Source organism: Mixophyes fleayi, chromosome 6 (assembly GCF_038048845.1).
Source record: "Mixophyes fleayi isolate aMixFle1 chromosome 6, aMixFle1.hap1, whole genome shotgun sequence".
Lineage (NCBI taxonomy): Eukaryota > Metazoa > Chordata > Amphibia > Anura > Limnodynastidae > Mixophyes > Mixophyes fleayi.
This window is the reverse complement of record NC_134407.1, coordinates 218,008,451-218,032,075: the sequence shown is the minus strand read 5'-3', so window position 1 is coordinate 218,032,075 and position 23,625 is coordinate 218,008,451. Positions and strand designations below refer to the sequence as shown.

The window sequence follows — 23,625 nt, the reverse complement described above, 5'->3', positions numbered from 1 at the left end:
CGAATCACGTTCACCAGCTCATGGTGATCCCTTCAAAGTGAAGAAATTTCTACTTTGTGAGTGTTAGCACCTTTTAATGAAATTTTACATTTTACTTTGTAGGAAGTGAGCAAAAGTAAGTCCAGGGGGTAAATGTATGAAGCTGAGAGTTTCCGGCAGGTTAGGAAAGTGGAGATGTTGCCAATAATAACCAATCAGATTCTAGCTATAATTTTGTAGAATGTACTAAGTAAATCATAACTAGAATCGGATTGTTGCTAATGGCAACACAGTTACTCCCAGATATCCTTATCTTAGAGTCTTACGGATAATCAGTAGACAATACTAAGGTCATTGCTAAGAGGGCATGTGAAGCCGAGGAGTGTGTGGGTTGTCTGGTTCCAGCTAGGTCTGCTGGTGAGAAACCTCCAATATCCTCTTCAGCAGGATTGTTTTTCTGGACAGTATGTTGTTTCCCCCTGGTAGATTCGCCCATGATCTGAAAAAATCCTTATAAATACCCTGTAGTGTCAGGATAGGTGAATTAACTCAAAGAACCTGTGAGCTCACAGCTTTGTGTAAAATCACAATTCATAATGTGAATAATTTTACATGTACATAGATAGTTGTAGTGCTAGTATACAGCTTACCTCAAATAAAATGAAGAGAATGTAGTCATTACGGAGTACCACATATACAATAGTTGTAGGGACTAAACAAGGAGAATATGTGACTGTATTATGTAATAAGTGTTTATTACTCACCTGTGCTGATATCTGTAGGGATTTCCTCCTCCTTACACTGCTGATCACCCCTCACATACATCTCTTCTTCTGCCTTTTTATTTTCTACCTTAATCTCAGTCAGATTTTCATGCTAATAAACCAACAAAATAATAAAATAACACACTGTCTGCGTTCAGTAATTCAGAAGAATCAGTCAGTGTATAAGACACACACGGCGTCTCTACAGATCATACAGTGCTTTGGTATTTTGAAACTTGGCGAGACCCTAAATTCCATCTACCTGATACTCCTGTGGGATCCTGTGATTTTCCATTGAACAATCCTGTGAATAAAGAGGACGGGGACATCTCTCTGGGGTATTTAGGTGCCTGGATCCATCTGTAGGAGACACGTTGCATATAAACAGACACAGTGACTGCAGCACGGTGGCGTAGTGGTTAACACATCTGCCTTACAGCACTGGGGTCATGAGTTCAATTCCCGACCATGGCCTTATCTGTGAGGGGTTTGTATGTTCTCCCCGTGTTTGTGTGGGTTTCCACACAAGCTCATATTGCTCAGCCGGCATCATAGAACAGGGAGCCCCATTAGCCAGTGACAGTGTACAACCACAATGCCCATCCAGACACTGTCCTCACACACAAACACTGGAACCTAGTAAGCAGGGTATACAGTGACTAAATTAGCAGCACGTCCTATCTATGTGTCTACACTAATCAAAGTTCTCCAGGTGGACACAAAGGCAGATATCTATATGACACTCTGTTCAAACTCAGTTACAATAACCCCGCAGACAGAGTCAAGCTACTAATTTAGGCTGAAGCTTCTTTGTAATGAGAGTGAAGGACAGACGGACAAGAGCAGAAAGCGGTAGACAGCATAAGGGCAGAGCAGAAAACACAGACAGATCAGGAGATGAAGAGCGATAGGTACAGAGCATCAACCACAGAGATTTGAGGGGAGCTATTGTGCAAATACTGGTGTGTGGTTATATTTCTGTGTGTGTGAGAAGGTGAAGTTTGTGTGAAGTGAGTGTTGAGATGGGACGAGTGTGATGTTAGGATGGGGGAAACCCCTGCCGCTTTGCTTTAGTATAGCAGTGTTAGTATATACATATTGAGAAACTAACATTCAGATATGATTACACAAATAAGATATTAGGTAATATCACATATTATAGTGTACGGGGATCATTATAAGTAATGTCACATGGTAGTTCATATGGAGGATCTTAGGTAATGTCACACAAGGTCTAATCCCAATGATCAGTGATTGAATCACTATGGTGACGTCCCCTGTACTGATGTATGAGAATCAACAGAGAGTGTTGGGAGGTTACTGGTCAGATCTTATAGCCGGTAGCACAATGATATGATGTGAGGAGGAGAACAGGAGTCTAATAGGGGCTGATGGCACCTGACTCCCCCACTGAGCACATATATTTTCCTCATTAGGATGTGCTGGGGGTGTAGAATAAGAGATTGTAGTGACTGAACAAGGACACTAAGACACTTTTCTGTAATAAGTGTTTATTACTCACCTGTGCTGATATCTGTAGGGATTTCCTCCTCCTTACACTGCTGATCACCCCTCACATACGTCTCTTCTTCACCCTCTGTATCTTCTACCTTAATATTAGTCAGATTTTCACCCTAATTAACCCATACAAAAATAAAATAACACTTTGATAATTTTACTAAACAGCAGCATATCCGTGTATAACACACACAAGTTCTCTACAGATCATATAGTGAAAAGTCAATTTGGTTTATGGCGAGACCCTAAATTCCATGTACCTGGTTTTCCGCTGTAAAATCCAGTGAATAAAGAGGACGGGGACATCTCTCTGTGGTATTTAGGTTATTGGATCCATCTGTAGGAGACACACAGTGACTGAGTACATTGTTTATATAACCTAACCAACCTATTGGACATGGAAAAAAGGATTTATATACTTACAATAAATCTGTTTCTCTGATTCCTTCTGGGGGATACTGCTACCATGGGATTGAGTGAGGGGGGAGTTGGCACTTAACTAGTTAACTTGTGAGCTGCCGACTGATCCCTGCCCCTGCCAACTCCCTGAGTTCTCAGTTTAATTATAAAGCCCCAAATAAGATAGGCCAATCAACCAAGAGCACACAGAAGAAGAGCAGAAGGGAGGGAATGCAGTGTCCCCCAGAAGGAATCAGAGAAACAGATTTATTGTAAGTATATAAATCCTTTTTTCTCTTTCATCCATCTGGGGGACACTGCTACCATGGGGACTTTCTAAAGCAGCCCCCTTGAAGGGAGGGACCGCTCTGACAGCCAGGCATGTAAAGTATTACGGCCAAAACTGGCATCTGCCGACGCAAAGACACTGAACTGGTAACATTTTGTAAACGTATGGACCGAGGACCAGGTGGCTGCTTTCAATAACTGATCCGCTGAGGCCCAATTTCGTGCAGCCCAAGGCGTTCCTACAGAACGGGTAGAATGGGCAACAATACCATCTGGCACAGGACGGGTAGCATTGATATAAGTCTGCCTAATATTCAGTCAGCCATCTAGCAATAGACTGCATAGAAGCAGGCCAACCACGTCTTGATAAATCTAACAAGACAAATAAGGAATCTGTATGGCGAATCTTTGAAGTCCTCCCTGCCTGTTTACGTATGACACTGCCGTGGCATTGTCGGACTGAAGACGAACCCGAAATCCCTGCAGGATGAGCTGTGCTCCCTGCAATGCTCTCAACATGGCTTTTAGTTCCAGAACATTTATGTTGAGAGATGACTCTTGGACAGACCAGCACCCCTCTGGAATGAAGATAAGCCGCCATAACCAAGATCTTTGTAAACACCCTTGGCGCTATTGCCAGTCCGAATGGAAGAGCCCTGAACTGATAGTGGGCAGACCCCGCCCGTGAATCCGAGAAGAGCTTGATGCGCTTTCCAGATTGGAATATGGAGGTAGGCGTCCTAGATATCTATTGACGCCATGAACTGACCTGCCTCCAGTACGTTGATGACAGAGCTCAGAGATTCCATTTGAAATGTAACTACCCGCCTGTGAAGATTCAACTGCTTGAGGTTCAATACTGGCCAGAAAGAACCATCCGGCTTATGGACCAAAAAGAGGTTGGAGTAGAACCCCTGAGTCTTCTAGGACCTTCATGATAACTCCCTGCGAAAGAAGAGAAGCGACGCAATGGAGCATTGCTTGTCTTTTCTGTGGATGGCGGGGCAAGCTGGTTACAAAAAATCTTCGAGGGGCTGGACCCTCCAAGTCTATCATGCAACCTCTTCCCATGATCCTGCAAATCCAGCTGTCCTCCGAGGACTCTGCCCACTGATCTTTGAACAGTAGTAGACGTCACCCCACCCTCCCCCGTCGCCAACAGTGGAGGATTAGAGTCATGCTGCCGGTTTATCCGGAATGTTGGAAGAGGGGCAACTTGAGGAGGAAGACCTACCTCGGAGAGTGTCTCCTGACTCCAGACGACCTGGATCTAGATGTCTGACCCCTGCCAGACGAGCCCCCACCAAAGGGCAGTCTGAACGAACTACACCTAGGAGTCCTAGAGTTTGGAGTATTGACTGGTAAAAATACTACTTTACCTCCTGTAGCCTAGGAAATCATTGAATCCAATTCTGGGCCAAATAACACTTGAATAAGGCAGGGACTCTAAAGACTTTTTAGAGTCAAAGTCTACATCCCAAGACCTCAGCCATAAGGCTCTTCTAGCCGCCACAGCTGTTGCCGAGATAGAAGAGGAAATAGTAGCTGAGTTCTGAGCAGACTCGTAGACATAACCTGAAGTCTCCGTAAGGTGCAGTGCCAACAGAAATAACTCAGAATCCTGCAAGGCTGTTGCTAATTGGTTAGCCCACGTTTCCATAGCCCTGGCAACCCATGCTACTGAAAACGTGGGCCTGAAACTGGTACCTGCTGCCGTATAGACGGACTTTAGAAATGTCTCTAACTTATGGTCAGTCGGGTCCTGTAAGCGTAGTGTGGAGAGCTAAGCGTGCCACTGGAGTATCTACTTTTGGGACTCCTACAGAGGGTACAATGACAAGTACCTTTTCGGAATAGCAAACCTTTTGTCAGGTTGTTTCCAAGATGCTTCTGCAATCTCTCTTAACTCCACAGAAGAAGGGAAACAGAACGTCTGTTTAGTGACCATCTTAAAAATACCCCGCTCTGAAGATCTAGGCTTGTCTAAGTCCAAGAATCCTAGGGCTTGGCGCACTGCTATCACCAGGTCCTCCATACCCTGATATCTGGGAGACTCCTCTGAGTCAGTCTGTGCGGAATCTGAGTCCTCTATAACTTCACCTTCCTCTTCTGATGATCTCTCCGAGTCTGAGAAAGCCAGAAGGGGATTAGCTGATTTATGTCTTTTGTTTCTGGGCAAATGCCTTGGACTCTCTAAAAATCGGTTCAACCGACCTAGACCCCTGACTAACGAAGTGGACCAAGCCGGTTCACCCATAATAGGGGCCTGAGATGGCAATACAGAGGGGTGTACCACTAGTCCTGAAGCAACAGACTAGGTATTCCTGGTGAATACTCCTGAATTAAGAGAGGTTACTGTTCGAAAGGTTGAAGGGAGTGCCGCTGCCACCGCTGGAATTTCTGAGGGCTTAAAAAGCAGCTGTACCAAAGTACTAACCCCCTGCGTCAAGGTCGTTAGCACCGTCGCCCTCGCTGGAGTTTCTGTTAAAATTAGGGCACTATCCTGTGACTGCGGCGACCTGAAAGCCCCACCGCAGTCATAACAGAGAGCCCCTGGTTCCTGGTGCTCACTAGGTAGTTTAGTATTACACTTGGAACAAGTATAGTATTTGGCCCTGGGTGCTTTACCTTTGTTTTTAAAGGAAACACAGTACAGCCAAATAACAACACACACAGAAATAAGATACTAACTGATCTATGACAAAGTCAAAAGACAGTATCCCTGTATTAGTGTAATATGTGGGAGCAAGTATCTATAGAACCATATACTATGCCCCACCAATATATAAAAGTCCACCACAAAATTCTAATACATCCTATCTATATTATAGGGAGTATATACAAAAGAAATAAGGTACTTAGCCTTCCTCTGAACTAAGAAACAGTGGAGGGAGAAGCCTGTCAGCAGCTCTGTGCTCGGAGATGAAGCAGTGACGTGGATGCCCGCTTTCTCGGGCAGAATTGGCGCCTCTGCCTGTTCCACTTCACCGCTGCAACGGGGGAGTTCTTTTCCTTAACTCTGGCTCCTCTCCATCTCTGTGCTGCTTTAATGGTGGCTCATGCCCCCCCAGGCGATCGCTGCTTGTCTAACAAGCAGAGTCACCTGTATATTGCCTCCTGTAGTTCACCACTCGGCCCGGACAGCAGTGACAAGTTCCCCCCTCCTTTTTCTGAGAGGGGAACTTGGTATCTTCCTCTCCTCCTCCGCTATGGCCGCACAGAGTACCTGCGCTCTATGCCCTCGAGCCAGTGTCAGTAGTCTGAGTAAGCAGTGTGACAGCGGCTCGTCTAATCCGCCTGTCACACTGCAAGAGGAGATCTAAAAAAAAAAATAAAAAATAAAAAATAAAAAAATCTTCCTCTCAGGGAGACAGGCACTTTTCCTCACCCGAGAGTGCTCTGTTATAAAACAGAGCACTCTTGTGACTAGTAAAATAAAGAAAACTAAATATAATAAAAATAAACTTATAACAGTGGAAAAAAAACTTTCACTGCAAAAATACAAGCCCAACTCCTTTGGGCACCTATCTTAAACTGGGAAGTCAGGGGGGGGGGGAGGGTCTGTCGGCAGCTCACAAGTTAACTAGTTAAGTGCTAACTCCTACTCCCCCTCACTCAACCCCGTGGTAGCAGTATCCCCCAGATGGATGGAAGAGAAAGCAGGAATTACTCTCTATGCTGGAAAACAATATATTAAGATCCATCTGGTAACGCAATGAAGTCATGGAAGAGTTCTCACTTTAATCACAGGTGATTCTGTGAAGATGCGGTTTGAGAAGATCGGCCTCAGTATGAGTAGCAAATTTACCGTATAAAGTTGAGAGAGGTCACATGACATCTGTGTGTCCAAGTATTTCACTGACTGTCTGGACCAAATGAAGTAAAAAGAGGAGGACACAGAAGAAACCTGAGAAGCTGAACGATACTGTTAAAATCTTGGGCATTGGATTTAAATTTTCTGGACAGTATGTTGTTTCCCATAGTTGATTCGCCCATGACCTGCAAAAATCCTTTTAAATACCCTGTAGTGTCAGGATAGGTGTATTAACTAAAGCAACCTGTGAACTCACAGCTTTGTGTAAAATCACAACTCATAATGTGAATAATTTTACATGTAATAACATAGATAGATGTAGTGCTAGTATACAGCTTGCCTCAAATAAAATGAAGAGAATGTAGTCATTACGGAGTACAGCATATACAATAGTTGTAGGGTCTAAACAAGGACAATATGTGACTGTTTTGTATAATACATATTTATGTTTATTACTCACCTGTGCTGATATCTGTAGGGATTTCCTCCCCCTTACACTGCTGATCACCCCTCACATACATCTCTTCTTCTCCCTCTTTATTTTCTAACTTAATCTTCATCAGATCTTCACGCTAATTAACCAACAAAATAATAAAATAACACAATGTTTGTGTTCAGTAATTCAGAAGAATCAGTCAGTGTATAAGACACACACGGTGTCTCTACAGATCATACAGTGCTTTGGTATACTGAAAGTTGGTGAGAAAATAAATTCCATATACCTGATACTCCTGTGGGATACTGTGATTTTCCTCTGTACAATCCTGTGAATAAAGAGGACGGGGGCATCTCTCTGGGGGTATCTGCGTTGCTGGATCCATCTGTAGGAAATACACAGTGACTGTGATTATCAGATGATGTATGTATCTCGGTGACCCTCAATAAAGCTCTCTCCTTTACAATAAAACAAAGTGTCTAGTGATGCGAGTCTGGTGATTCTCCATCATGACGTCCTTGTACAGACCCTTGTGTCCTTCTAAATACTCCCACTCCTTCATGGAGAAATAGACAGTGACATCCTCACACCTTATAGGAACCTGACACACACAATTATACAGTCATCACCCAGACACATCCCCTGGTGTTACTGTATAATGTCCCATTCCCAGCAGTCACCTCTCCAGTCAGCAGCTGAATGATCTTGTTGGCGAGTTCTAGAATCCTCTGATCATTGTTTCTCTCATGTATCAGTGAGTGAGGTGGAGGCACCGTGATGGGGCTCTGGGTCCTGCTTAATCCTACTGACACACAAGGATGGCTTCTTGCTGTCTTAAGCTAAACAGATATATTCTTCACTGTTATTTCACCCAGTGTATTGATTGAAACATTTCGATAAGATATGATTGATGTTACTGTAATATTCCCAGCATCCCTCACTATTATTGTATTTTTTAATTACAAGCCTAGGACTGTACTTATTTGCAATATTTGCCCTTTCAAATAAGTTACAAAAATATACACCCCAAAAAGGTGACAGGGTTTGGTCTATTCAGGTCCTCCCCAAAGGAAGAATATCCTCATCTCCACCCTGGAGGCCTCTTGAGAGCAACAGTCTTCACCGCAAGGCTGAGGGGGAAAGTGAGAATCACTGTACCCTGGGATCTGTTAAAGCTTCACAAAAGGTACATGAGTTTTCTGTTCCCCACATGGAGGAACTTTAGGGGTGTGAGGAGGTGAGAGACTCAGGGTCACACCATGTTCTCTAGATCTAAGGGATAAGGAGCCTCAATTTGAAGGGACAAAATAAAATAAAAATTGGAAAGTGACAAAGTAATAGTGAAATGAATAAGTGTGTGAGCAGCCCCAGCCTTCCAGTTGTTCTATATAAAATCTACCATAAAGATAGAAGACAAGCAGGAAGGAGCCTGTGACGTACTCTGTCAGTGTCCCATCCTCTCTAGATGCACATACTATGCCAGTCTTTCAAGCTGTCGGCCTTTAGGCCAAGGACGAACGTAGTCTATTCATTATGGGAGGAGTCACCAGTCCCTCCAAGGATAGATAATACACTTGATCTTACCAAAGGCCAAGAAGCTTCTCTCACATAATCCCTCAGCTCTCCAAGCAGATCCATGTTTTATTAATAGAGATAAGAGTGATGTCACCGTGACATTCTCAAAATCCCTCCCTGGTTTTACCTGTATGTCTGTAAGTTGGTAAAGGAGTGTCATCTGAAAGGAATAAGGTCCAACTTGTGGAAAACAATGATTATCCCTCACTCTAATTAGGGTCAAGGACACAATAGATCATATTCCAGGTCTGCCTGCTGCCACAGTAAAGACTGTTCGGGAGAATGTATTCTCCAGCAGGGTCACCAACAGACATTTAGATCTGGCTTGGATGGCTATCCAGGGGGGTCTGCCTCTCAGAACTTTCACGTATGCTACGGAGCTGTGCAGATACTGACATGGCCCATGGTGCCTTTTCGGGTTTTTTTTTATTTAAATTTTTGTATTAGGATTTTTATCAAAATTTTGTGATACAGAGTACAAAGTACAAAAGGGACAGGTAAAGGATAACACTCGGGGGAAGAGGGAAGGAGAGGGGTACAAAGTGGGGAAGGAACACCAATGTGAAACATACAAATCAAAATCACATCTCACTCCTGGTCAGGAAACAAAAAATGTGAAGGAAATGATAGCTTATAAGGTAGATCTCAGCCACATCTCACTAAATGAAAGGGGACAAAAATTAGGCTAGGGAACTATATCCACTAGGGAACTATATCCACTAGGTAACGGGAAAAGGATGAGACATTTCCCGTAACACTGGAATGAATTAAGAGAGATCTTCTAGAGGAGCAGTTGGCAGCTGAAGGGGAGCTCCGAGAAAGTCCAGGCATCCACCATGGTGCCTTTCACCGAAGAAACATCTGTGCACATTTTGCACCTCTGTGGTCCCTGTTGGATGCCCTGGAACATGAACTCAGAGACCATATACGGAGAAACAGCCTTTAGTAACACTCTGCACCTAATGGACTATTTCCTGGCACACACACCTTCGGAGCTATCCACGAGGTCTGGTGTCTTTTTAAACTGTATGAAGGACACTTTGTGGCTTACTAGTAATATCCTTGTATTGATAAAGGAGAAGATGTCAGCCCAGGACTGTTACAGACTGATTAGAGACTATTTCATACTAGAAAGCCCTGAGGAAGAAGTACTGCTCTTCTTTTCCTCCTCCTCCTCCTTATTTCAATAAAGCTTTGGGCCTGTGATCTCACCTCCCTCACCCTTATCCACCTCCCCCAGCTCGAAATTTGTTATTGTACTTAAGTGTAGACCGACTAGTGCAGTACTATATGATACAATACTATGCAATAGGATAGATGGGACTGTGGATGCTGTAATTAGCACATACTCAGCACTAATAGCTGCGACCACTGGTGCACATCAAATAATGCATAATTCTTGTTAATAGAAGAACAGAGAGTACTCACTGTCAGCTGTTATATTCAGTTCCAGAAATAGATAAAATTATAGAATATACCGGACACTAATACAATGCAAAGGGAAAAATACATGAATAAGATAAACCAGTGGTTCTTGGGTTATATAAAGGTTCCCTACACACACCAACCAATCATCTTGCTGAAGCCTACAATGTGACACTGAGGGGGAGTTGGAGCCTGTCACATTGTCCACACCCCATTCTCCTTCTATGTTGTGCTGAAAGCATCTCTGTTTGGGGCTACTTATGGTTTGAGGTTAGAGTCAGGTTTCAAGATGTTTCACACAGTGTTGGGTTACCCTGGTGTGGAGGGCTAGGTTTAGGGTGAGGTTGGGATTAGTTTACCTGTTAATGCCATTCACAGTACTTTTATGGTGGGCAGAACTGTGTTCTACTCTTATCCGCTGCTTAGTTACAGCAACTAGATCAGGTCTCTGTGTAAGGCTGCACATGTGGAATTACGTTCCCAGGGAGGAACAATTCTTCTTATTATTAATGTGCTGTATAGAGAGATTCCTCCCTCCTGCAGGACTGACAGCTCTTGGGTCTGAGTTATCTCTCCCAAGAAAAAAATAAGTATTTATAGTTAAACAGAGCTGATATTTCAGCTGCAGTGTGAATGGGTCAGTAAAACATAACACTGCAGTTGGTACAGGGTAGCAAATTCAATGTCTTCATGGTTTGACCTGTTGGGGTTCAACGATTTACAAGAAACAGAACAAAAAAAGATTACAAAAAAAAGAAAAGAAAACCAAGCTGAGAGCACAAGCACACAATTCTAGACTATATAACTTTATCTAAACTATAGTCAAAAAAAGAATGCACATATGTCGTATTTAAATATGTATGAGAAACTGCTGAATATATATTGCAAGTGGTACTTTTAAAAACTTTAAAAAAATAATCATGAGAAAAGTCCAAAACACCCAAGATAATGTAGATCAGAATCACGAGTCTTTCTTATTAATCCATGTTTTCAACTCAAATAAGATGCTAAGTGTGAATAAGACAGGCAGCAAATCCGCTTGCTGTTAGCTGCCTGTCAGTGGAGGTAGGAGAATGCTTTGTCCAGTCTCGTGAGATATGGTAATCTCCAGAGAGCTGACTAAGATCCGTGGCTGCACTGACAGCCCCTTACAGCACAGGATTTGGATGATCCAGTAAAAAAATAAAAGAAAAATGTTATTGGAGTCTATTATATGTTACTTCTTTCTCTGACAACTCAGCAACTATTAGTTTGCAGCAGCTGCTACAATAACCGGATAACAGAGTCTGCTCATCAGTATTATAATATGACACCACACTCTGCTCCACATGCATGCCAATACCAGGACACCATAGACTGCTCCACATGCATGCCAATACCAGGACACCATAGACTGCTCCACCTGCATGCCAATACCAGGACACCATAGACTGCTCCACCTGCATGCCAATACCAGGACACCATAGACTGCTCCACATGCATGCCAATAACAGGACACCATAGACTGCTCCACCTGCATGCCAATAACAGGACACCATAGTCTGCTCCACCTGCATGCCAATAACAGGACACCATAATCTACTCTACTTATATTATAATGACAGCACACCATATCCTGCTTCATTTGTATTATAACAGGGACACCATAGTCTGCCCAATCTGTATTATAATAATAGTACACCAGAATCTGGACCCTCGCTTTCTCGAGGAGATGACAGCGAGCAGTCACTAGCTCTCTGAGTTCCCGCCTGCAGCTCTGTAATCTACCTCCATTCAGACTCTGGCTCTGTAATTTATGCCCCTAATCATCACAGGGTTGCCCAGGAAGCTCTCCTGCCCATTCAGTCCTGAACAGAGTCCTGCTGCCTTTGGCCTTCCTTCATACTTTCCATCCAGTACTGTCTCCCGAAGTCCTCCTTCCATACTTCCTGGTCTGTGCTGTATCTGCAGCCTTCTCTCTAGCTCCCCCCTTCACTCACTGACGACCAGCAGCCCTAGGCCTACCTTTTGGCTTCCCTTGGTGGCCCAGTGCCCCTGATCCCTGGTACCTGAGGCCAGTACCCACTGTACTGTCTGCTGGCCTCTGCATCGCTGACATGTGCCAAACTGACATGGTCCTCCTGGCCAAGTCAAGCTTCCACACTGATGACCACGAGCCTTGAGCCAATTGAGACCTACAACCTGGAAACTACCCTGCCTGGCCAAGCCAATCTACTGCATTGTTGGCCACCAGCCCTGGGCCCATTGTCTCCCTTGGATTCTCCTCAACACCCCGTGCCTTTTAGACCCCCAGCCAAGAGCTCATTGACCACCCAGATTGGCAATCTCCCTGTCCTCAGCCCAGTTTCAGCCACCCCTTACACATGAGTAACCCCCGCCAACCTCATTCACATGACCCCACTTCCTCTCTCCTGTGCTCTCTGAAATGCAGAACCATCTGCAATAAAGTGGCCTCCATATACAAAGTCTTCATCTCTTTTAACCTCCTGTCCATCACTGAAACCTGGCTCTCTTCAACTTCACCCACTCCACCCAGGCTTTGCCTTTCCCTTTCTTCACGCTCCACTCTATCCATCTCTTTTACCCCAGCCATCTCAGTGTCTTAGTCATATATTGCCCCCAGCCCCCACCTCCCAATATCTTGATAACTTTGCAGTCTCGCTACCCCAATTCCTCTCCTCAGGCACCCCCTTCATCATCCTGGGACACTGCAACAATCCTACTTATAACCCCTCTGACACTGCAACCATGAAATTTCTCTCCTTCTCTTCCTCCTTCCCCACCCACTGTCACACATCTACTCCCACCTCTGATTTCTCTAATGCTTTCTTCCAACTCTCTGACCACCAACTCCTCGCCACCTGCTCCCCTCTAACTAAACATGATCTCGATTACTTTGAATTGGCTACCTTCTCCTTCTCGCATGCATAACTACACTCCCCCAATAACCACCTTAGCCTGCCCTGATCAGGCGGTCTCTCAACAATCACACCCTTACCCCCACCCTGGATTCTGCTGCCCCAGCCATCTCAATCAGGGTCCGGCATTATAGACTCCAACGTTGGCCCTACAAAAATATTTGGCTCGTTCAAAAAAATACTCCTACATCGGTGAATGTTTCTGGTGGAAATCTTGCTCTCTCACTGACATCCTCCAATTCAAAACCATCAATTCCTCCTAAACCTCCACCCCCTCTCTTGCCAAACTATCCTTCTTCTCCCAGGCTACCAACCCATCGCCACTTCTTCAACTGACCACCCCCCCCCCCCTCCTCGCCAATGACTTTGCCTTTTTCAACTCCAATACTGACATCATCAGACATTATCATCATCATCATCATCAGTTATTTATATAGCGCCAACATATTCCGTAGCGCTTTACAATTGGGGACAAATGTAATAAACTAATAAACAAACTGGGTAAAACAGACAAAGAGGTGAGAAGGCCCTGCTCGCAAGCTTACAATCTATGGGACAATGGGAGATTGACACATGAGGTTAAGTATACATTTTGCATCTTGGCCCAGCCAGACTGCAAAGGTAGGGTGACTCATAAGCTAAATGATCCTGTCACACAATAATGTTGGTCCGGGGGTAGTTGTCTTGTGTGAAATTGTGTAACAGGCTAAAGGTAGTGAGGTTAAGATGGTGGTTGAGGAATATTATACGCTTGTCTGAATAGGTAGGTTTTCAGAGAACGCTTGAAAGTTTGTAGAACAGAGGAGAGTCTTATTGTGCGAGGGAGAGAGTTCCATAGAGTGGGTGCAGCCCGAAAAAAGTCCTGTAACCGGGAATGGGAGGATGTAATGAGGGTGGATGAGAGACGCAGATCTTTTGCAGAACGGAGTTGCCGAGTTGGGAGATATTTTGAGACAAGAGAGGAGATGTATGTTGGTGCAGCTTTGTTGATGGCCTTGTAGGTTAGTAAAAGTATTTTATATTGGATTCGGTAGAAGACAGGCAGCCAGTGTAGAGACATACAGAGTGATTCAACAGAGGAATAGCTATTTGCAAGGAAAATCAGTCTTGCCGAAGCATGCAAAATAGATTTTAGGGGTTTGAGTCTGTTTTTGGGAAGACCAGTAAGGAGGGAATTGCAATAGTCAATGCGGGAGATGATTAGTGCATGAATTAAGGTTTTAGCAGTGTCTTGTGTGAGATATGTGCGGATTCTGGAAATGTTCTTTAGATGTATGTAACATGATTTAGATATAGAGTCAATGTGGGGAACAAAGGATAGGCGTGAATCAAGGATTACACCTAGGCAGCGAGCTTGTGGGGTGGGATTTATGGTCATGTTATCAACAGAGATAGAAATGTCAGGTATGCTCTTGTTGGCGGGTGGGAATATTATTAACTCTGTTTTAGAAAGATTAAGTTTGAGTTGACGAGAGGACATCCAAGATGAAATGGCAGAAAGACAGTCAGTTACACGGGACAACACAGATGTCGAGATATCAGGAGAGGATAGATAGATTTGGGTATCATCCGCATAGAGATGATACTGAAAGCCAAAGGAACTTATTAGATTTCCAAGAGAAGCGGTATAGATAGAGAACAGCAGAGGACCTAGCACCGAGCCTTGTGGTACTCCAACTGATAGGGGAAGCGGAGCAGATGTGGCTCCAGAGAAATTAACAGTGAAAGAGCGATTAGAGAGGTAAGATGAGAACCAGGATAGAACTGTGTCTTGAAGACCTAGGGATTGCAGCGTTTGTATGAGAAGAGAGTGGTCAACTGTGTCAAATGCAGCCGAGAGATCAAGGAGAATTAGGAGAGAGTAATGGCGTTCAGTCTTAGCAGTGATCAGATCATTAACAACCTTGGTCAGCGCAGTCTCTGTGGAGTGTTGAGAACGAAAGCCTGACTGAAGAGGATCCAACAGGTTGTTTGCGGAAAGAAAGCGTGTGAGGCGAGTGTAGGCAAGTCTCTCTAGAAGCTTGGAGGGGCAAGGGAGCTGAGAGATGGGACGGTAATTTGAGAGAGAGTTTGGGTCGGAGTTTTGTTTTTTTAGAATAGGAGTAATCACTGCATGCTTGTATAGTGATGGAAAGATGCCAGTAGAGAGTGAGAGATTACAGATTTGAGTTAGAGGTGAAATGAGCACAGAAGACAGGGATCTACCAATTTGCGAGGGAATAGGATCAAGAGGACAGGAGGTAGAGTAGGAAGATAAGAAGAGCGTAGAAATTTCCTCTTCATTTGTGGGGTCAAATGAAGAGAGGGTGTCAGAGGGTAGTGGGAAGGAAATGAGCTGATGGCTTGTTGAGGAAGAGGATACCATTTCTAGTCTGATCTTATCAATCTTGTCCTTGAAGTAGGTAGCAAGATCCTGAGCACTGATAGTAGATGGAGGGTTCGGGGTGGGAGGATTGAGAAGATGATTAAATGTATTGAAAAGGCGTTTGGGGTTAGAAGCCTGAGCATAGATAAGAGATTGAAAGTATGTTTGTTTTGCAGTGTCCAGAGCATTTCGATAGGAGTGGTAGACAGAAGTATATGTGAAGAAGTCATTAGAGCTTCGAGATTTACGCCAGTGACGTTCTGCTTTACGGGACAGTTTTTGAAGATTTCGTGTTGCTTTGGTGTGCCACGGTTGACATCGAAGTCGACGTGTAGTATGAAGTGTCGCTGGAGCCACTTGATCAAGGGCCGTTGCTAAGGTTAGGTGAAAATGAGGTACTGCCATCTCAGGGGATGAGAATGTAGAGATAGGGGAGAGAAGGTGTTGGAGAGAGGTGGAAAATTGTTGAAGATTAATAGAATTCAGATTTCTACGAGTATGAGGAGGCTTGGTTGAGTTAGACAGTAGAGAGGTTAGAGCAGTGGGGGTGAGAGTGTAGCTGATAAGGTGATGATCCGAGAGGGGGAAGGGTGTATTAATAAAGTTAGAAACTGAGCATAGTCTAGAGAAAACAAGATCAAGGCAGTGGCCATCCTTATGAGTAGATGATTCAATCCACTGGGAGAGGTCAAGTGAGGATGTTAGAGAGAGTAGTTTGGAAGCAGCTTTGGAAGGTGGGTTATCAATGGGGATGTTGAAGTCACCCATGATGATGGTGGGGATGTCTGAAGATAAGAAGTGAGGGAGCCATGCAGAGAAATCCTCAATAAATTGTTGGTATGCTAAGTCCTCCATGCCCTCCAACTCCCCTCCCCTTCAGCCATGCCACCATGTGCTCCTTTCGCCCCGCTGTGAAGTCCATGATCTTCTTCCATCCTCTCACCCCCTAAACTTGTCCACTGGATCCCATCACCTCCCTCCACCTTGAGCACCTCTTCAACTTATCACTTTCCACCACTATTTTCCCCTCTTCCTTGACACATGCTCTCACCCATTCTCAAAAAACCTACTCTGGACCATGACTCCCTCTCTAACTCCTGCCTTATCTCTCTAATCCTCTTTACCTCCAAAACACTTGATGGTGTATATCTGAGCATGTTTATTCCATGTCAAGTGATCCAAGGCAAATTACCTTTCCATTTTCTTTGAATTTTATTATCAGCACACATTTAGGACTATAAGAGAAGGTCAAAAATATATTTTTTTACCTCATCTCAGATTTTCATTTATAAGGATTTGAAATTCCACAAATGTTAGCATTGGTGAGCATACAAAAAAAACAAATTTTCTCAGTCCAGAAGTGAGATATTAAATAAAAACTATTTTGTTTAGAAATTAACAGGCTTTAATTTGATGTTTGATAAAGTTAACATTTCAAGGTCGCTGACTCAAAAATGTAAAAACCAACTTCCATAAAACATATAACTTAAAATTTTCAAACACTTAGGGCCTGATTCCTTAAGGATCTTAACTTAAGAAACTTCTTATTTCAGTCTCCTGGACAAAACTATGTTACAATGCAAGGGGTGCAAATTAGTATTCTGTTTTTAAATACTGACTGTTTTTTCATGTAGCACACAAATACTTGATAGCTTATTTGTACACTGAAATTTAAAGTTGATATTTGTGTGCTACATGAAAAAACAGTCAGTATTTAACTTACGTGCAAAACAGAATACTAATTTGCACCCCTTGCATTGTAACATGGTTTTGTCCAGGAGTCTTAAATAAGAAGTTTCTCAAGTTAAGATCCTTAATGAATCAGGCCCCTAGTGTTTATTCCTTACTAGTTTAAGATTGTCCTTAGCAAATGTAAAGTTGGGATATCAACGGGATCCTCTACTGTAAGCTGTTTTTGTGCATGTGAAAATACCGGATTTTGCACTTTATTGCAGCCAACTTTCAAAAATGAAAGAAACTGTTGATTTAGGGGCTGGTTTTATTCATAAATAGATTTCATTAACTATCTTGTACTTCGTTCACACTGCCGCCCTGGCAATACCCCCGGTATATGAACCCAGGATATTGTCGGGTGACAGAGCCTCCCACCCTGGGAAATTCCTGGGTCAACCGGGTTCACATTGAACCCGGGTCTGCCCCAGTCACCCTGGCAACATCACAAGAAGAGCTGTGATCAGCTCCTCTTGTGATGTTGGCTTTTTTCTGCTTTTTAACACTTGTCGGTAAGACCCAGGTTGAAAAACCCAGGACTCACCGTTCAGACTGGCATCTACCCGGGTCCGACCTGGGAATAAGCCTGCAAAAGGACCGGGTCTTAATCCCGGGTCATCCGACCCGGGTAGATGCAGGGGATCCGTTCATACTCAGACTCGACCCTGGTTGTCGGGGGTTCACCCCGGCAATAACGGGTTTTTAAAGTAGTGTGAACGGGTTATTATGCTACCTTGGAGTTATAGATGAAATTGAAATAGGGCAAAACCTGATAAATTATTCGGCTAATCATATATATTATTATTTATACAGAGCTAGCAAATTAAGCAGCGCTGTACAGAGAACATTTTCATATTCACATCACTGTCTGCCGCTTACAGTCTAAATTTCCTAACACACAAGCACACACACATTAGGCTCCATTTAATTAATTAACCTACCAGTATGTTTTTGGAGTGTGGGAGGAAACTAGAAGACACATGCAAACACGGGGAGAACATACACACAATACATAGATAGGGCTGTTGTTGGAATCACACTCATTACCCCAGTGCTGTAAGGCAGCAATGCTAACCACTGTGCCACCATACTGAATCATCAGAGTGAATTGACAAATTTAAAAGCAGTAAGATCCAGGGCTCGGTGGTGGTCATGACTTTCTCTTGCATGTCCGGCCATGTCTCAACCTGCATCAACAGGTCACTTGTGGGGGCAGATTTATCAAAGTTACTGAAAACTAAAAAGTAAAAGTGTAGTGTTGCCCACAGCAACCAGAGTCTACCTATCTTGTATCTAGTACATTTTAGAAAGTGAAAGCAAATAGTGGACTAGCTGTTATGGGCAACATCACTACTTTTGTTGAAACTAGTTTTGATACCAAAATATGTGTCATCACTTATGGGCAATTGTATTATAATGACACCAGAGTCTCCTCCACCTGTATTATACCCACATGATCCCAGAGTCTCCTCCACCTGTATTATACCCACATGACACCAGAGTCTCCTCCACCTGTATTATACCCACATGACACCAGAGTCTCCTCCACCTGTATTATACCAACATGATCCCAGAGTCTCCTCCACCTGTATTATACCCACATGATCCCAGAGTCTCCTCCACCTGTATTATACCAACATGATACCAGAGTCTCCTCCACCTGTATTATACCAACATGACACCAGAGTCTCCTCCACCTGTATTATACCAACATGACACCAGAGTCTCCTCCACCTGTATTATACCAACATGATACCAGAGTCTCCTCCACCTGTATTATACCCACATGACACCAGAGTCTCCTCCACCTGTATTATACCAACATGATCCCAGAGTCTCCTCCACCTGTATTATACCAACATGATCCCAGAGTCTCCTCCACCTGTATTATACCCACATGACACCAGAGTCTCCTCCACCTGTATTATACCCACATGACACCAGAGTCTCCTCCACCTGTATTATACCAACATGATCCCAGAGTCTCCTCCACCTGTATTATACCCACATGATCCCAGAGTCTCCTCCACCTGTATTATACCAACATGATACCAGAGTCTCCTCCACCTGTATTATACCAACATGATGCCAGAGTCTCCTCCACCTGTATTATACCCACATGACACCAGAGTCTCCTCCACCTGTATTATACCAACATGATCCCAGAGTCTCCTCCACCTGTATTATACCAACATGATCCCAGAGTCTCCTCCACCTGTATTATACCAACATGATACCAGAGTCTCCTCCACCTGTATTATACCAACATGATCCCAGAGTCTCCTCCACCTGTATTATACCCACATGACACCAGAGTCTCCTCCACCTGTATTATACCAACATGATCCCAGAGTCTCCTCCACCTGTATTATACCAACATGATCCCAGAGTCTCCTCCACCTGTATTATACCAACATGATACCAGAGTCTCCTCCACCTGTATTATACCAACATGATCCCAGAGTCTCCTCCACCTGTATTATACCAACATGATCCCAGAGTCTCCTCCACCTGTATTATACCCACATGACACCAGAGTCTCCTCCACCTGTATTATACCCACATGACACCAGAGTCTCCTCCACCTGTATTATACCAACATGATACCAGAGTCTCCTCCACCTGTATTATACCAACATGATACCAGAGTCTCCTCCACCTGTATTATACCAACATGATCCCAGAGTCTCCTCCACCTGTATTATACCAACATGATCCCAGAGTCTCCTCCACCTGTATTATACCCACATGACACCAGAGTCTCCTCCACCTGTATTATACCCACATGACACCAGAGTCTCCTCCACCTGTATTATACCAACATGATCCCAGAGTCTCCTCCACCTGTATTATACCCACATGATCCCAGAGTCTCCTCCACCTGTATTATACCAACATGACACCAGAGTCTCCTCCACCTGTATTATACCAACATGATACCAGAGTCTCCTCCACCTGTATTATACCCACATGACACCAGAGTCTCCTCCACCTGTATTATACCCACATGATCCCAGAGTCTCCTCCACCTGTATTATACCAACATGATACCAGAGTCTCCTCCACCTGTATTATACCAACATGATCCCAGAGTCTCCTCCACCTGTATTATACCAACATGATCCCAGAGTCTCCTCCACCTGTATTATACCCACATGACACCAGAGTCTCCTCCACCTGTATTATACCCACATGACACCAGAGTCTCCTCCACCTGTATTATACCAACATGATCCCAGAGTCTCCTCCACCTGTATTATACCCACATGATCCCAGAGTCTCCTCCACCTGTATTATACCAACATGACACCAGAGTCTCCTCCACCTGTATTATACCCACATGACACCAGAGTCTCCTCCACCTGTATTATACCAACATGACACCAGAGCCTCCTCCACCTGTATTATACCAACATGATCCCAGAGTCTCCTCCACCTGTATTATACCGACATGATCCCAGAGTCTCCTCCACCTGTATTATACCAACATGATCCCAGAGTCTCCTCCACCTGTATTATACCCACATGACACCAGAGCCTCCTCCACCTGTATTATACCCACATGACACCAGAGTCTCCTCCACCTGTATTATACCGACATGATGCCAGAGTCTCCTCCACCTGTATTATACCCACAGGATCCCAGAGTCTCCTCCACCTGTATTATACCAACATGATGCCAGAGTCTCCTCCACCTGTATTATACCCACATGATCCCAGAGTCTCCTCCACCTGTATTATACCCACATGACACCAGAGTCTCCTCCACCTGTATTATACCCACATGACACCAGAGCCTCCTCCACCTGTATTATACCCACATGACACCAGAGCCTGCTCCATTAGTAATATAATAACAGGACATCAGAGTCAGCCCCACCTGTATAATAATAATAATAAAACAACACCGGGATCTGCTCCCCATGCAGTAAAGTGACATCAGAATCAGCTCCACTGGTATAAAATTAACAATAATAATATCATTACCTGCTGACAGACACAACAATGTCTTCTTCTACTTTCCCCCATTCAACGGTCACCCGGAAGTCGCTATCGAAGAAATGTCACTTCCGGCACTTGGAAGACAGAGGGCGGAGATCAGGTGGAACGCAGAGACCGGAAGTCGGGTGTGTAACAACTTATTGGACGCAGTGAGTGTAGAGAACAGAGGGAGGGGGTATTTAGTGTTAGATAGGTAGATACATAGACATAAAGTCAGACATGACATCATTTATTTCCATTCCCCGAGGACTGTAGTATTTTACTTGTATCTATGGACTGTATTATAATTTATAGAGACATCCAGCGAGATGCAGAAATTCTTTGGCTTAAGCCTGTTATAATCATAGTAGACTAAATATATATGTGTAATTAAATAATCCATGTACATTACTGGTCAGTGTTTGTCTACACCCACCATATATCCTCTGCATTCTTACCTCATAGCCTCATAATGCTTAATAAGTCCAGCCATGTAATTCCCACCTCATTATGCCCACATCAGAGCTTCATCCAACCTACTTTATAACATCATAATGCCTACTTCATAGCCTCATAATGCTCACATGCACCTCATAGCTTCAGTATGCCCATTGCATAGCAGTATGTCAGGTCTTAGCAATAGTGCTTCATATTTCCAGCTTGTAATTCCCACCTCAGACACGGAGCGTCATACTTCCCACCTCAAACCTTCGTAATTCCCATTTCATCGTCTTGTGTTGGCCACTTGATAGCCTCGTGATGCCCACTTCATAGTCTCATATTGTCACCTCATACATCATAATGGACACTTTTTAGACTCCTAAAGCCAACCTCATGGTCTCATAATGCCTACCTTATAGCCTCACAATGACCTCATATCACTCACCTTACAAACTCATAAAGCTAATTTTATATCATCCAGCTCCCACCTTATAGCTTCACAGTGTCCTCTTGTGATAGGATTACTCTTGCCACCAGTTATATCCGTGATAAGATGGGCTTACTCTCATCCTCTTTTTTGCCACCAATTATGGCTGTGACAGGATGGGCTTACTCTGCCACCCTATTTGAAGGTAACTTGGTTTCACAGATGTATCTTGGTTTCTTTCTATCAGTAAGGCTGTGTACACACTACAGAAAATGTCTCCCATTGTGATATGGTATACGATTTTACCCACAACTGAAAGTCCCGATCAGCATGCTGGTTCAGGCGTACACACTATAGATGTTTTGCACGATTTTCCGTCAGATCTGTGATTTTCGTCTGTCATCAGCTCAAAGTATTGTGACTCCGTACACACTCTACAGATATCTGCCGTGTGGCCCGTGCCTGCAACAATATGCTAAATTAATTTAAATAAAAGGGCTGGGCCTCAGAGCACGCAACACCCCCAAACATACATCCACAAACAGGAAATACCATCATCGCCATTCATTGCTTCGTGTATAGTGTACTTTTGGAAACTCTGTTCACAACTGTAAACTTGTTACAATTTATTGTAATATAACTCCCACTTCAAATAAACGAAAAGCTTGTGCTATCTTGGTTCTCGCCATGTCAAGAATTCTGCAAACACAGAACCAGAGGGAAAGAAGCAGAAAGAATCAGATTTGTTGGACCATGGAGTGGTTGCTGAGAAGAGACTCCTTTTCAGGTGGGGTACGGTCTAATGGTCCTGACTACACCAAGACTTACCCTGACATCTTGAGTCCGGATGGCTGCTTCCCAACGAGGATCCATGACGACTCTTATGTGAACCGACTTCAACCAATCCCGATGAAGGAAGATGCCGGCAGGATTTGATGACGTCACTGACATAGGCAACGCTGTTAACGCTGCTCTTAAGGGGGTAATGTAAGTATGTGACTATGTACAATGTACTTTAGAAAGGGTTGTACATTGTACATACCCTGACGTCATCAAGGGTATATACAAGGGATATCCCGCCGGCGCCTTCATCAGGATTGGTTGAAGTCGATTCACAGAAAAGTCGTCATGGATCCTCGTCGGGAACCAGCCGTCCGGACTCAGGATGTCGGGGTAAGTCTTGGCGGTGTAGTCAGCATCTATATGCTGACTACCACCGCTCCTTTTCATATATGCCACAGGTACAGGACAACAATCCAGATGACTTCAGGAATTTCCTGAGGATGAATGATTCCACATACCAGGAGCTGCTTGAGCTTGTCACCCCACTCATCCAGAAGGACACCCATTTAAGGAGACCCATATCTGCAGAGCAGAGACTGGTAGCTACCCTATGATTTTTGGCCACCGGAAGGACAGTGGCTGATCTCAAATACAGCACAGCAATTTCACCACAAGCTCTAGGTTTGATCATACCTGAGACCTGTGAGGCTATTATACAAGTTCTCCAGGAACAATATATGAAGGTAGGTGAAAGAAATACTCTGATTTTAAATAAATTTTT

The 23,625-nt window shown here is 44.0% G+C and overlaps 1 protein-coding gene across 1 annotated transcript in view; it reads right to left on the bottom strand.

Moving 5' to 3' along the window:
* Nucleotides 1-21,349, bottom strand: part of LOC142095494 (uncharacterized) — a 101,903-nt gene extending 80,554 nt beyond the window's left edge. Inside the window, exons 1-7 of the mRNA XM_075178438.1 lie at nucleotides 21,200-21,349; nucleotides 7,485-7,583; nucleotides 7,223-7,334; nucleotides 2,522-2,598; nucleotides 2,266-2,377; nucleotides 1,006-1,103; nucleotides 744-855 (exon numbers count right to left, since the gene is read on the bottom strand). Of these exons, the coding sequence (XP_075034539.1) occupies nucleotides 744-855; nucleotides 1,006-1,103; nucleotides 2,266-2,377; nucleotides 2,522-2,598; nucleotides 7,223-7,334; nucleotides 7,485-7,583; nucleotides 21,200-21,241 (652 nt within the window). The 5' untranslated portion in view covers nucleotides 21,242-21,349. The remainder of the gene's footprint in view (nucleotides 1-743; nucleotides 856-1,005; nucleotides 1,104-2,265; nucleotides 2,378-2,521; nucleotides 2,599-7,222; nucleotides 7,335-7,484; nucleotides 7,584-21,199) is intronic.
* Nucleotides 21,350-23,625: the final 2,276 nt, after the last annotated feature.